This window comes from Xiphias gladius, chromosome 5 (genome assembly GCF_016859285.1).
Source record: "Xiphias gladius isolate SHS-SW01 ecotype Sanya breed wild chromosome 5, ASM1685928v1, whole genome shotgun sequence".
NCBI classification, from domain to species: Eukaryota; Metazoa; Chordata; class Actinopteri; order Istiophoriformes; family Xiphiidae; genus Xiphias; species Xiphias gladius.
Window position 1 is genome coordinate 2,379,743 of NC_053404.1, and position 13,090 is coordinate 2,392,832.

The 13,090-nt window shown below is 40.9% G+C and overlaps 2 protein-coding genes and 1 long non-coding RNA gene across 5 annotated transcripts in view; all 3 read right to left on the minus strand.

The window, feature by feature from the left end:
• Positions 1 to 2,192, minus strand: part of ccny (cyclin Y) — a 39,741-nt gene extending 37,549 nt beyond the window's left edge. For both annotated transcript variants that reach the window (XR_005707465.1, XM_040126854.1), the window contains exon 1: positions 1,521 to 2,192. Coding sequence is in view for 1 of the 2 variants with exons in the window: in XM_040126854.1 (XP_039982788.1) it covers positions 1,521 to 1,674 (154 nt within the window). In the remaining variant the exon portion in view is untranslated. The remainder of the gene's footprint in view (positions 1 to 1,520) is intronic.
• A 1,735-nt stretch (positions 2,193 to 3,927) lies between these two features.
• LOC120789576 (cAMP-responsive element modulator-like) lies at positions 3,928 to 9,190 on the minus strand. 2 transcript variants are annotated; one of them, XM_040126335.1, is made up of 3 exons: positions 9,095 to 9,190; positions 7,313 to 7,457; positions 3,928 to 5,463 (listed from the first exon to the last, which is right to left on the minus strand). In XM_040126335.1, exons 1-3 carry the CDS (start codon positions 9,123 to 9,125, stop codon positions 5,283 to 5,285), a joined length of 357 nt encoding a protein of 118 aa, XP_039982269.1. In that variant the 5' UTR covers positions 9,126 to 9,190; the 3' UTR covers positions 3,928 to 5,282. The 2 variants fall into 2 exon arrangements, with proteins under 2 accessions (XP_039982269.1, XP_039982270.1); XM_040126336.1 differs by having other exon boundaries at positions 3,928 to 5,890.
• A 1,241-nt stretch (positions 9,191 to 10,431) lies between these two features.
• Positions 10,432 to 13,029, minus strand: LOC120790245. Its single transcript, XR_005707517.1, has 4 exons — positions 12,972 to 13,029; positions 12,059 to 12,207; positions 10,966 to 11,133; positions 10,432 to 10,556 (listed from the first exon to the last, which is right to left on the minus strand). It is a non-coding gene; the product is annotated as an uncharacterized LOC120790245 (long non-coding RNA).
• Positions 13,030 to 13,090: the final 61 nt, after the last annotated feature.

Sequence of the window (13,090 nt, forward strand, 5' to 3'; positions counted from 1 at the left end):
TGTGAGTCCAAGTGGCATTTTGACCTATTTTTGGCTGACATCATACCACCCTGCGAGGGGCTGTTTGTGCTATTTGTATCCCCTATGCTCTGCACTGCATGACAAGAGCCATGATCTTGACTCATTTTGAGGACTGATACAACGAGATGCCAAGCCGGTTGACGTGCCACGACCTGAATTGAGTTTTCTCCAGCAACTAGCATCAGGACTAGTTCCTGCTAATGTTGAATGTTTTCTAATAACTGAACATTTTCTCAAGCAGCACTGGTAATTTCCTGACTGTGGTGGCATGCTGGGATTATTTCCTTTCTGCCCTCCCTCTCTTTCCCATTTCCTTAGTAATCAACGGGGTTCCAATTTTTTTTTTTGTTTTTTTTTTTGTCAGTGACGCACAATTAGACACACTTTAGACCTCATTAGACCCTAATGAAATCGATACAACTGTTCTTCAAGGAATTCCATCTCAGAACTGTTGTCTGATAAAACTAAATACTGTATATGTTGGTGGGTAAATGACAGATCCAAGCATTTTCTGTCTAAAACCACTGTGCTAGGGTCCAACGAGCCAAAAGCAGTTTTGCTGTTCCACTCATCATTTTGCTGGAGCATCCACAAAACTTTGGATCTAAAATGTCCAGCAAGAATGTGACTGTGCTGGTGTGAATGAGGGTCAAAATGTGCTGCTGGTCTGTTCCTATTCGGTCGCCCAAAGGAAGCGAATGGACACCCTGCCGTAAACACTGGCCGTCATTATCACATCACCTCCCACTGGAACACATTATTCCGCCAATATTGAATATGCTGGCACAACCTTACGCACACTTTCACGCACTGACACACGGTGAAGATGATGCGTGCTTGAGGCCAAGTCATCATGTCGTGTCCCCCCTCGGCAGACTCATTCAAACTGCATTCTTGAAGACAGCAATAACAACATCCAAGCCTCATAGAGAGGGGTTCCCATTTTCTTTTCTTTTTTTTTAAGCAAACAAGCCAAAGGAAGAGACAGAGTAGACCACAAATCACCAGGTTTTGTCCAAGACAGCACCAACCTGGAAGCTTGTTATAATCTGGACGGAAGCTAACAGAGAACTTTGAAATGATCACAACAGCTTCTTTCCTAAAGTGGACCTGCAGCAGACGGCTCGGACCAACAGGGGTCTTTTGCTCGGGAGCCCCCTGGAAAACCAGTGCCCTATGGCTGGTAGTCCGATGAATAAGGAAGCCTACGGTACTGTAGTTATCGGTGTAATGGATGGGTGGGTCCTGTGCACAGATGTTGCAAGTTCTCGTTTACTGTTAACACTGCATAGGCGTGAGTAATTACAGTACAAAAAACTAACTATCCACAACTATTTTACCATGGAACAGTAATAACAATAATAGTAATAGTAAAAATAATATTAATAATAATAATGATGATAATAATTTAAAGCAATTTTTGTAAGTAGTTTCTTATATCTGGGCATTTAAATGTCATTCAGACTCGTCGGTGAAAAGAAGGTGAGCCTGCATCTTACCGTCGAGATTTTCTCTGTCGCTGATGTGCTGGAGGTTGCAGCCCGTGTCCTCGCGACTCAGCTCCGGGTCCGGGCGGTACGTCTCCAGCCTGGAGTGGTTGTTCCTCCGGTGCTTGGGGCTCGACGACACGCAGCAGGAGGTCGTATTCCCCATGGCTTCAGCGGGTTCCGGCGACTAGTCCCTGCCCGACGGTGTATCGTCAGCCCTCTGGCTGCGCTGTTGGCGCTACGACGGGCGAGAAAAAACGGGGCGGTGACGCGGAGGGACGGGGCTGGTGCGAACCACAAGCTGGCCCCGGTATCCGTTAGCGGTACATGCCCTGCTCTCGGCTCTACGGTGCGGTTAGCTGGACAGGTGGAGTCATTTAGTAAGCTGAAAAGCTCGAGGTAGGCTAATAAGTCGAGAGTAGCCCGCCGCCCCCCTGCGAACCTCCAGGCGAGGGCAGATAGCGCCTCTATATAACCGACTTCGGTTTCACTGTCGACTCCCTCGCCTTGTAATTCCCGTCCGCGAGTCCACTTATCCTCACGAACACATTTTGACACACTCTTACTTTACGGCGACATGACGGAATACGAGGACGTGATGCTCTCGTTAGTCGGGAGAAGATATTTGTGCTCTCAGCGCTACATGGTTGCCGATGTATTGTGGACTACTACTGCCAATGCTGCTGCTGCCGCCGCCGCCGCTGCTGCTACATCCGCCGCCGTGTTGCTTTCGGGTGCATCCCGTAAAGTCGGATACTCAGAGAATGAGGTTAAGAAATGGCTTCGCGATTTGAAATGCATTCCAAATAGCGGTTTTCACGCACGACTGCGCCAAAAGTAAAACAATAGGAATGATACTTTCAGAGAATGAAAACGGAAGTTTGTCACAGTTTTGGTGTAATACATCTGGACCCGTTTACCCTTTTTATGATCAACTTTAAAGACAAATTCCACAGGAAAAACAACAGTACTTAGTGGTACATTTTTTTTTTTTTACCTCCTGTTACTGACTTTGTATTCCTGCTGTTCGTTTTTTTTTTATATTTTTTTTACCACGTTGAGCTAAAAGGGCCGTACATACGTGCGGGTAGAAATTACAATATTTCTGGCAGCACATAAACGTCTCTTTTTAAAAAAAGCCTACAGCGCTGTGGTTGTAATGGAAAAGGTTCCGGTTCAAGTGGGTGGTGTAAGTAAGTATGTGATAAATGGACAATTGTGACAGTCTCTAAAGGGATACAATAAATCAAGAAAATTATAGAATAGAATTGAATAGAAAAAAAAACCCTCTCAAGGTTTCAAGTGGGTTCCTGGGGCCCAATAATGATTTGTTGCTTTTCATCAATATTTATCTACATTTATTATAATAACAATAAACTAAGAATATATAGGACTTCGTTCGTGCTTAAACAACACCACTGCTACAGCCGATGAGCTGTTATGAACCCAGACATGGACATCTGTCATTTCCTTCTTACCCATGTTGTGTGTGCCAGTTAATAATTTGGTCTTGACTGATGACTGACAAATCCATAAGGGCTCTGCCTGTGTCAGAGTAAAATGGCTGCTCAATCTAAATCTCTGTGCAGTATTAAGTCAGATTAGTAGAGGTTAACGTAAACAAAGTCCTGGAGCCCTGAGGAATCGCCTAATCCAGGCAGATGTTTCCATGACATGCGAGACAATATGTACACACTGAGGCCTCAGACTAACACTGATGATGCTGGAGACTGAAGACTGTATGAGGGTAGATGCGCCTTTTTGCCTGATTACAGAGATGAAATGCTGCACTAAAAGATCAGGTATGGTGCTGCAGTGCAGCCTGCTGGTACTGCAGCAGCATCGCTGCTCCAGCGAAGGAACTTCATTCTGTGATCTGAAGGATGTTTTTACACATATTACGTGAGGGGGAGCTGTCCTCAAACCCCTGAGTGTCATCTTAAAAGATACACGAGCAATTGTCTCAAATTCTGCTAACCAAGATCGCAGACGTAAGAGCGCGCTGCAGCTGTATTTACCAGCATTTTAAACACTGCAAGCAAACCAATCTGCGTAATGATCAGTGACTCCATCTGCTGTTGTTTATGGCAACACTTGGACAGTATTTCCTTTTCCCTGCCGCTGCATTCCACAGAGTTTTGTTCCTATCAGTGTGGAAGTTGCCTGTGTTAGGTTAAAGACTGGGCAGGAATAAGGTTTCACAATAGGCCCAGGTGCAAGGCAAGTCCCACTGGTATTGGATTCTTCCTCAGCTGTTTTGTTTCCCATGATGTCGCCCTAACAAACAGCACATGGGAGTGATAGAGCAGGAAACCGATGGTCACTGCAACCAAACACAAAGCAGTGAAGATGAAGCACAAAAAAACAACATCGACATTTTGAACATCTTTATTTGAGATGTAACCCTAGTCATGTTCTCTAGCAAATAAAAACTTCAATTATGCCTGTACCACTTTCCTTGTGTGTTAAATCTCGTCTAATCAGTGTTTGTTGGCCGATATCTGACCAGAAAACCTACACACTCTCCCTTTTACTGCAACGAATTCCTGAGTATTGCTGTGAGCAGAATGCCATTGTTTAAATATTCATTTGACTTCGCTGTTACAGCATTCACTGTGGCTCTTCCACAACATGTGTCATTAATGAAAAAAAACGAAAGATGTGAGAGAGAGAGGACATTCCTTTGCTTTGTCAGTGACAGTCCTAGCAATCAAGCCGAATTATCATTGAAAGGACAGAACATCACATTTTGAGCAGAAACCCAAGGTTGAAACTCAGCACGGCAACAAAAGCTTTATCAGAGACTCACAGTGGAACTTCTGCATTGGTGATTGCTTGATTAATTCCAGTGCTTTGGTATCTTTCTTCTGTTTCCCTCACAAGCTCAAGTTAATAACAAATTAACCCACTTGTTTCAACATGCTTTATATAAGCTAGTCATGTAGGGGCTTTTTCTGTCTGGCCCCTGGTTAACACTGAACACCACTGTGCACAGTATTTACTTCTTATATTTACTGTGTGTGAAACCTAAAACACAGAGAGACGATCAAGAACTTTATTGAGGCAAATACATTTTAAAAAGATCTAAGACCTTTAAATAAGGTGTGGTGATAACAAGACATCGGGTGATGTGTAAAAGATGAGAAATAAAACACCAACACAGAAGTAAAAAAAAAACGGATTTCAGCATCAAATTTGTCATTCAAACAAATGAGAATTACATAAATGGACTTCTAAATTTAACCAAGTATACTGGGATGAAGCAAAGTGAATTAAAACAATAAAGTAATACAATCTCAACAAATGTATGTATTTGTTAACTCCATATACACTTATTCATATTGAGACAAAAACTTTTTTTCTATTTTTGTACAAACTATGCACTTGTATTCAAAACTATAAAAATGCAGGGTAAACTTGTCCAAACTAATATTAATGCCACAGGTTAAAAGCAGAAAAGTTCTTGTACAGATGCACAGCAGATCCTGGTGGGTCGCTACATCAAATATGAAGGATGGGTGGTGGGTGATAAATTCAGTGGGTTTTAATTCCTGTTAGTATGCTTAGAGAAGGATTTCTGAAGTGGAATAAAAGAAAACACAAACATTGATGTGTGAAACCCTGATGGTCAGGTCTCCTGTGAACATTTGACAGCATTTCCCTGAAAAAATACCTGTAGCAAAATAGAACATCACAAAGACTATCAACTGATACAGTATATCAATAGAGCCCAATTATAAAACTACTCATAAAGGGATGTAAAATGCAGTGCAGTTAAGGCGATAACAGCGTGGGTGTTGGTGACTGATCTAGGTTGGGTATTCGGATGTTCAGGTTGCTCAAGCTCTGCAGCTGGGCCTTCAGTAACTGATTCTCGGTCTCCAGTAAGGCATTGCGAGTCTGTAGGTGGTCCATATATTCCTTCTTTCTCTTCCTGCTTGCTCTGGCAGCCTCCCTGTGCAAAGGGACATAAGATCCTCACTGACAATAACCCTGACCCGAAACAAGGTTCTTGTTTTTGCTGCTAGTGGCTCATGGATAATTCAGAGCCAGAAACATTGACATCATCATGTAAACAAATTTAACAGCAAGGACAAGGAGTCTTATTATCTGAGTGTGTGTTCATGCGAGTGTTTGTACGTGTGTCTGTCTAAGCAAAGCCAGAGTCCTCAAGACACCCCACAGAAGCAGACAACACAGTTCCACACAATCGATGTTCCTCCTATAGTTAGAGGATTTATTCGACTTTGTGTCGATAGATGTCTTTTAAGGCTCTAAGCTCCTCAATCAGAGTCTTGTTTTGATTTTCGAGCACGGCCACGCGATTTTCGAGGCATTTGACATATTCCTTCTTCTTTCGTCGACACTCCCGGGCGGCTTCCCTGGAAGCAACAACAACAGTTACCATGAGACCTGAACAAAAAGAGGCCTTAACATCTTGGCTTATCTCCCAGATACAACAGAGAAGGCATTCTGTCCATAAATCAGTTTTATCAAGGGAAAGAAGAGAGCTCACATTACAAAGCTTACGAAAGGTTTTCTCATGTGGGCACAGAATATTTAGATAAGGATGATTATGAACACGTTTATGACATTAGATGCCCTCGGGATAGGACCTTACGTAATAGAGTCAACCCTAGGAGTTGGATGTCATGAACCAAAATACAAACAAAAAAGAAAGAAGCATAATGAATTTCTGAGGACTAATTGTAGTAGAATCATCATGTAGGAGGACAGGGAACATGCAAACTAGAAGAGTAGGAGTAAGCGGCAGCAGTGACACAAGGTTGTTTACAGCAAACACAAAGTAAGCTCAACGCCTTCTACAGACAGCAAGCAAAAAGCACGCTAAAAGTAGAAGGTAATCTACTTTGCTCACCAGCAAATCAAATTATCCACATACAACTGACCTACTTGCAACGTCCTAATATTTGATCATGTCAGCCAACTCACTCTTCACTCCAAACATGCGATACAGAGCAGATAATGGCCAGACAACCTAAGAATTAGCAGCTTAAGACTCTGGATGGAGGAGAATCATGCAGTGGAATGATGATAGCTTTGTGGACCTTATTACAACATGCAGTTATTGTCACCCATTGGCATTTGGTATTTGCCACTTACTGTATCACAAAGTATTCACAGCAGAAAGGACATTGGAAGACAGTATCCAAGGGTTTACATTGAATGTGTCCAATAGAGCCAGATCAATACCGATGTTAACATTTTAGAGTTCCAGTATCAATATACTTTAAAAAAAAAAATAAACATTGAACATTTTTGGTGAGGCTCCCTTAAATGTATTTTTAGAAGAACTGTGACGAAGACATGTACTGATTGGGACATTTTACAGTTGAAAAATCAACTTGTCAGTGCTCCCTATTGGAAAAACCATGTAACAGAGACATTGTTCTTAAACAAACAAGATATAACGTCTTCATTAGTGAGCTTGAGGGGCATTCCCTGTTTCCAGTCTTTATGCTTAGTTAAGCTAATCAGCTGGTGGCTGTTCATTCCTGCTCCATATAGCGTAGACCTGAGGGCAGTGTCAATCATCTCTTCTAACTCTCAGCAAGACACCAAATAAGCGCATTTCCGAAAATGATAACTACTGCTTTAGAATACCTCAAACTTATCTTTGGCCCTCTATACTGGAATTTCACATCAATCATGAGCCTCCATATACACTGATACCGATATATCTAATATAGGTAATATCAACTGATAATATCTGCTGCTAATATTGGTATGGCTGATTTATCAGTCTAATGTCCAGGCTCATGAGTGTGAACGGTCCTCTCTACCTGTTCTTCAGCAAGCGCAGCTCTCTCCTTTGTAAGGCATCCTCTAAGGGTTTCTTGGAGCTATGAGCATTGGCCCCTACCAACCCCTGTGGGAGGCTGGAGTAGGGTAAATGCAGCTGGCAGGCAGTCAAGTCACCTGCGGAACCTGGGTAGAAACAAAAACAACAAAACAACAAGTCAGACAACAGGATTGGGTTGCACCAGCTATCTGTAAATCCATCACAAAGCTTGTGTGTAAAGTCCTTCCTAAGTAACTGAACTAGCTCGTTTCAAACTGGTGATTGACTAAACTGGGTTGCACCAGTCAAACTTAAGTAATGTCTTAGATTGTAAAGTCATTTTTAAACATCTGTTGTGCCCTCCAACAGAGCAGTCAGCTGTGTAAACACTAGGTCACTTTGGTCACTAGCTGTAAAAGTATTGTTACAATTTTAGGGGCCAAAGTGATATATCAAACTTAACTGCCAATGCTCTGTAAATGAATGGATAACTTTTTTTTGTTTATATATGCACACAAATAGAAATATATGTTCCACTTTTGGTCCTATTCAAACAGTTGAGAATGAGTGGGAAATATCAGATCTGGTGCCCTGGCTCCATGTCATTCAGCGTGTCTATTATTTTCAAGTTGGTGACAGATCAAACGAACATTGCCTTAATAATCCTGTAACTTCTTTTAATCTTTTCAGTATCAGTATGACTTTTTTTTCTATTAAACCAGAGTCTCTCATCATTAGAGATTCCATGAGACTGTGTCAGAGTCCAAGCAAAATTCATTGTAAATTAACATTGTAAATTAACTGTATTACAGACGTTTAAGATTTCAAAGGTTTCATATAGTACATGCTCATTCATTACATACTGTGAAATGCAGTGTCTCATTTGAGGCTGTGTGAAATAGATAATAATAATATATAGATATAATTAGAGTGCAAGTGACTGATTTAATTCCCTCTTCTTTTATCTCGCCAGTGTACATACAGTTATCTTCAACAACGTATTTAATTTAAATGTCCTTGTGACACAATCTTATTGAATGGGTGCGTGACACTGAAAAAAAAAAAGAAATACGCAGTTAGACATGGCATAACGCTTATCTACTTCTCCCTCTGTTCAGTGTTTGCTCAGTATCAGTAGAACTCGCTGCCCCAAATGTTATAATATATTGATGATTTACTCTGTGATGTGATGGAATCACAGAAGGAACCGCATTCTATCACAGCACGGCCATCGACTGGCGTCAACATACATCGTATTCGCTAGTTTGCATTTACATGTCGCTGTTGGGAGCCTGTTCCAGGAAAGGCAGTGACGTCAGCTACTGCTGCTATGTGCTGCTGAGTGGGCAGAGCACTGAAGCATTTCACAAAGAGAGAGAGAGAGAAAGGAGACCAGCAGAGCATGTGAAAATGTTTCTATTTTGAAGTAAAGTGAGTAGCAGCTGAATGTACAAATATTTCAACTGATCCTTTGCTACTTTTTTAGAGGAGCCAGCTCAAGATGCGAGTTTGAAGAACTGCTACGTTTTATAATGGTGGCTTGGGAAAAAGTCACCGAAAAACATAAATAAATATGTAATGTCTGCAAAGCCAGGCTCACAATAATCAGTATTTTTTAAATACCAATACTCCTGAATTAACTGAACTATCCCACGCTGACATAAACATCCCTAACTATACTTTGAGAGATCCATAAATTAGTATTTCAACTGAACAAGAATGTTTAAAAAAAAGAAAAAAGATTTTTTGGATCTGGCAGTAAAATAGATGATAGCAAACATACCTGTTTCAGTCTCATCCCAACTTACAGCCATACTATATCTACTCCCAGGTGTTCCGAGCGAAAGTTTCCCCTTCAGAGTCTTCTCTCTGACTGAAATGTTACCACAGCGAACAGCGAGGCTATGAGTGCAATTTACAATTAGAGGCATTGACATCAGTGTGACATCACTGGACTCCTGATGTCAACAGTATGGTTTGCTCTCTCCTTGACACAGCACTATGAGTCAGGGGCTCTAATGTTTGTCTTTGGGAAGGAATTTTTCTCAGCTAGACTGGAGCACAACACTGAAGAATATGGCTTGTTGAAAATGGACAGGCAGTAGAGTCTTAGGTTATTGGAACTTCAACAAACACACAAACATTTTTTTTTACAAGTAAAATTTGTTCTGTAAGCCAGAAATAACATTTGCTAACATACAGTATTTTTTCATTGCTAGAAAGGATACTTTATTATCACAGTGTGTATGTATTTTTTATCCACTGTCCCAGCAAACCAATATCTCGCAGTTTATTCACTTCATACTCAGCTAAAGCCGCTGGCTCCCGCTGCAGGCATTACAGAGGTAAAAAGAGGACCTGAGTTCTGTTCAAGGAATATGAGGATGTCCTATGTTTTGTTCGCAAGTCTCCAGTATATTGTCACAACCATTTGAGGAGACAGCGAGACAGTGGTCGAGGAAGTATTCAGATCTTTACTAAGGTAAAAGTAGTAAGCAATACCAGTGTAAAAACACTCTGTTACAAGTAAAACTCCTGGATTGGCAAAGTTACTTGATTAAAATTATGTCTATCAAAATGTATTTTAATTATCAAAAGTAAAAGTACTAAAATAGCCCCTGTGAGTGTTATACTATTACCTTCTAAATGATTGACTTAGTGACTGATATTGACTTTATATGTGTTGTTGGCTCGCAACAAAAATCACAAAGAAATTCTTAACCTTGACAGGACTAACCTAGTCAGTAAAATGTGACCCTGGTTTTTTACGTGTTATGAAACACCGTAGGAGCATCTCTATGAGACATTACTACCCATATATTAGCAGGTGGTAAGCCCTCAAAGCGAATGTACAATGTGATCAATAAATAAATTCTGATGCATTTGGAAGATGGGGTAAACAACGCTCTTGCTCATATGTGGCCCTTTTCTGTGTGTCTTAGTGTCTGGTTAGCCTCAAGGTTGATTTAGTTACATATCAGCATAATAATTTCATCTAATGTCTACAGAGATGATTCAGGAAACCCAGAGCAACTGTCCCTATCATGTCTTTTTGCTACCCGTACTAAAAATTGAGTCACAGTGGTCTGGAAATGGGGTATTACCTGGCACTGGTGGCTTCCCATTTGTCTGTGGGCCATCCAGCGTCTCCCTGTTGTCCACAGGGCTGTTTGGTGGAGGCCGTGGTATTGGTTTGCTGGTGTACAGGTTCTGTGTCTCTTCATGCAGGAACTGGTCGAGATGTCCTTGAAAAAATCCTACTTTGTGGGTAAAAAGGTAAGGGTACCGACTACATCATAACAGGTCAAGGTTTTTTTAAACAACCTGGTTGTGATAATGGCAACAGCAAAGTTTCTCCTCTCTTTTTATGTATAGCACTATAATTTGCTTAATACGACATTATTTATCAATTGTAAGATACAGCGCTAAGACCATTGCCTGGATTGCCTGTCTTTTGGTGGAGTATTAACTGGAACACCCGGAGGACACTAAATAGACAGGAAAAGAAGGGGCAAACTCCATGCAGAGGACTAAGGAAAATATTCAAACTCTCGGCCCTATTGTTGTGTCAGCGCCAACTGTTGAGCATCATGCTGAGACTGTATTTGTTGTGATACTTTTATAATAGACACAAGTCTGGAAATAAGGTGTTACCTGGAAATTGGGGCATACAATAGTGCTGCATGCAATTCATCGTCTCCCTATAGTACTGAAAGGTGCTTGGTGGAGGCGGTGGTGTTTGTGTTGTGTTCATGGCCATAGACGGCAGGGTCTGGGTCCCCTCAGGCAGAAACCGGATGGGCGCTCTTTGAAAAAACCCAACTGAGAGGGTAAAAATGTAAAAAAAGGCCAATTAAGTATCATTAGCTGAGGCTTAATTACACAACCTGTGTTGTGTTTATGGCAACAATAAAGTTTCTACTATCATCATGCTGCATGCTATAATTTTCTTTTGTACCAGTTTATTAATAACTATATCACCATTGCACACTCTGCTACAAAGGTGGGTTGAGATTGGTCAGATATGCTTTTGTGGCATTAAATGGTCTCTCTCATCACCATATTTAATGATATGTCATTTGTATTGAATCCCTGTTTGCCAGTGTCAATTTGGGACTACTTCCCTTTTATGGGTACTCTTTTTTGGCCCATGTTATAATTTTGAGACTGTTCCCTTAGCATATGGAATGATTTTCTACTACCAAACAGCAGACAAACCCTTGGCTGGAAGCACATTTCAACATCTAGCAAGCTAAAGACCTACAGCAGGTATCTCCCTCAGAAGTTGTGATGGCCAAAATAGAGCTGAAAGTGAATGTTGGACTGACATGCATCTGGTGGACAGAAACATGACTGTAACAGGATGATAAAGTTGCTCGGTGTCTGCTGGATGTGAACATTACTTTTTCTAACACTTAAATCATAACAACTTCATAAGCCAAGGAGGTGGGGGTGGTGGCTGTGAATATGTAAGCTGGTTTGCCCTCTAGTGGTCAAAAATCAATGACTGCAGCTAAAAGCTATTTTAGATGTAAATTCACTTTCTATGGAGTTTTCATGTTAATTTGTCCATTTGTCCTTTGTTATTATTACTATTAGCAGTAGTAGTAGTAGTACTATTAATAAGAGTAAAAGTTGCTTCAGCTGTAGTAACGGTATCACTTTTACTAGTAGTAGAAGAGGTAGTAGATGTAGTCGTAATACAAGGATAAATTGAGCTAGTACATGTGCTTTCAGACATGCTTACAACACTGGTTGCAGCTGGATTGCTGGTAAACAGGTGTATGAATGCCAGGCGCAGGTGTATGTGGCTGACATTTCTCTTCCGTCTTCACTGGGTTCATTCTGACGGGCACTGAGAGGGGCCACTGATCGGGGTGTGCACTCTGATTTCACCTTGGTGATTAAAGAGGGTTAGAGTTAGGATTCGTTTCAACTGAGGTGTAAAGCAATGTTAGATACAGTGAGACAATTAAATAGGAGCTTCTTCTGAGCCGCCACTGTCTGGTATGCCATCTCTTAATCCTCGTCTTGCCATTATCTTCAAGAAGTTTAAACACTATATTAAACCAGTGAACCGGCATTAATGACTCAACCAGTTCCTGCAGTTTTATGAAACACTTCTCTGTTTTGTCGCAGTACTTTCTGTGGTTTGCATTTTTGAGCCAAAGAAGGGGTGGGGGAGGTTAGTTTGCAGTCAGATACTGCTGCTGCCTGACATGAATGCAATTTGTCGAAAGGACAAAACTGTATCCTGTTCAACTGCTGATTTTTATGTGTTAAGTTATGCATTAACAGATGAATGTGATAAGATTCACAAGTGGACTATGAACACAGGCCCTGGATGGCTTCCTGTCCTGGTTAAATCAAACCATGAAAGTTTCCTCTCGTTTAGTTGCAGGTTAGGTTTGTCAAGTCCTTTGACAAAACTAGCAGCCCTTTACTGTTTGCTAAATATGACGAGATGTAAAATAATAATAATAATAATAATAATAATAATAATAATAATAATAAATTAAATCGGTGGATGATTTCGGTAAAGCTAACTAAAACTGATATTTTAGCTATAGTGTGTTTAAATTTTACATAATGACGAGCTAGCTAGCGTTGTGTAACTTGCTAGTTAACAGTTCACTTATTTCTACCGCCATTGAACTCACGTTAAATATGCTGTACGTGACGAGCTTGAGCGGCGACAAGAAAAAACAAACAAACAAACAAGCAAACAAACAAACAAAAACGACAAAAATTCAGGGCCAGATATCAACAAACTTATAAA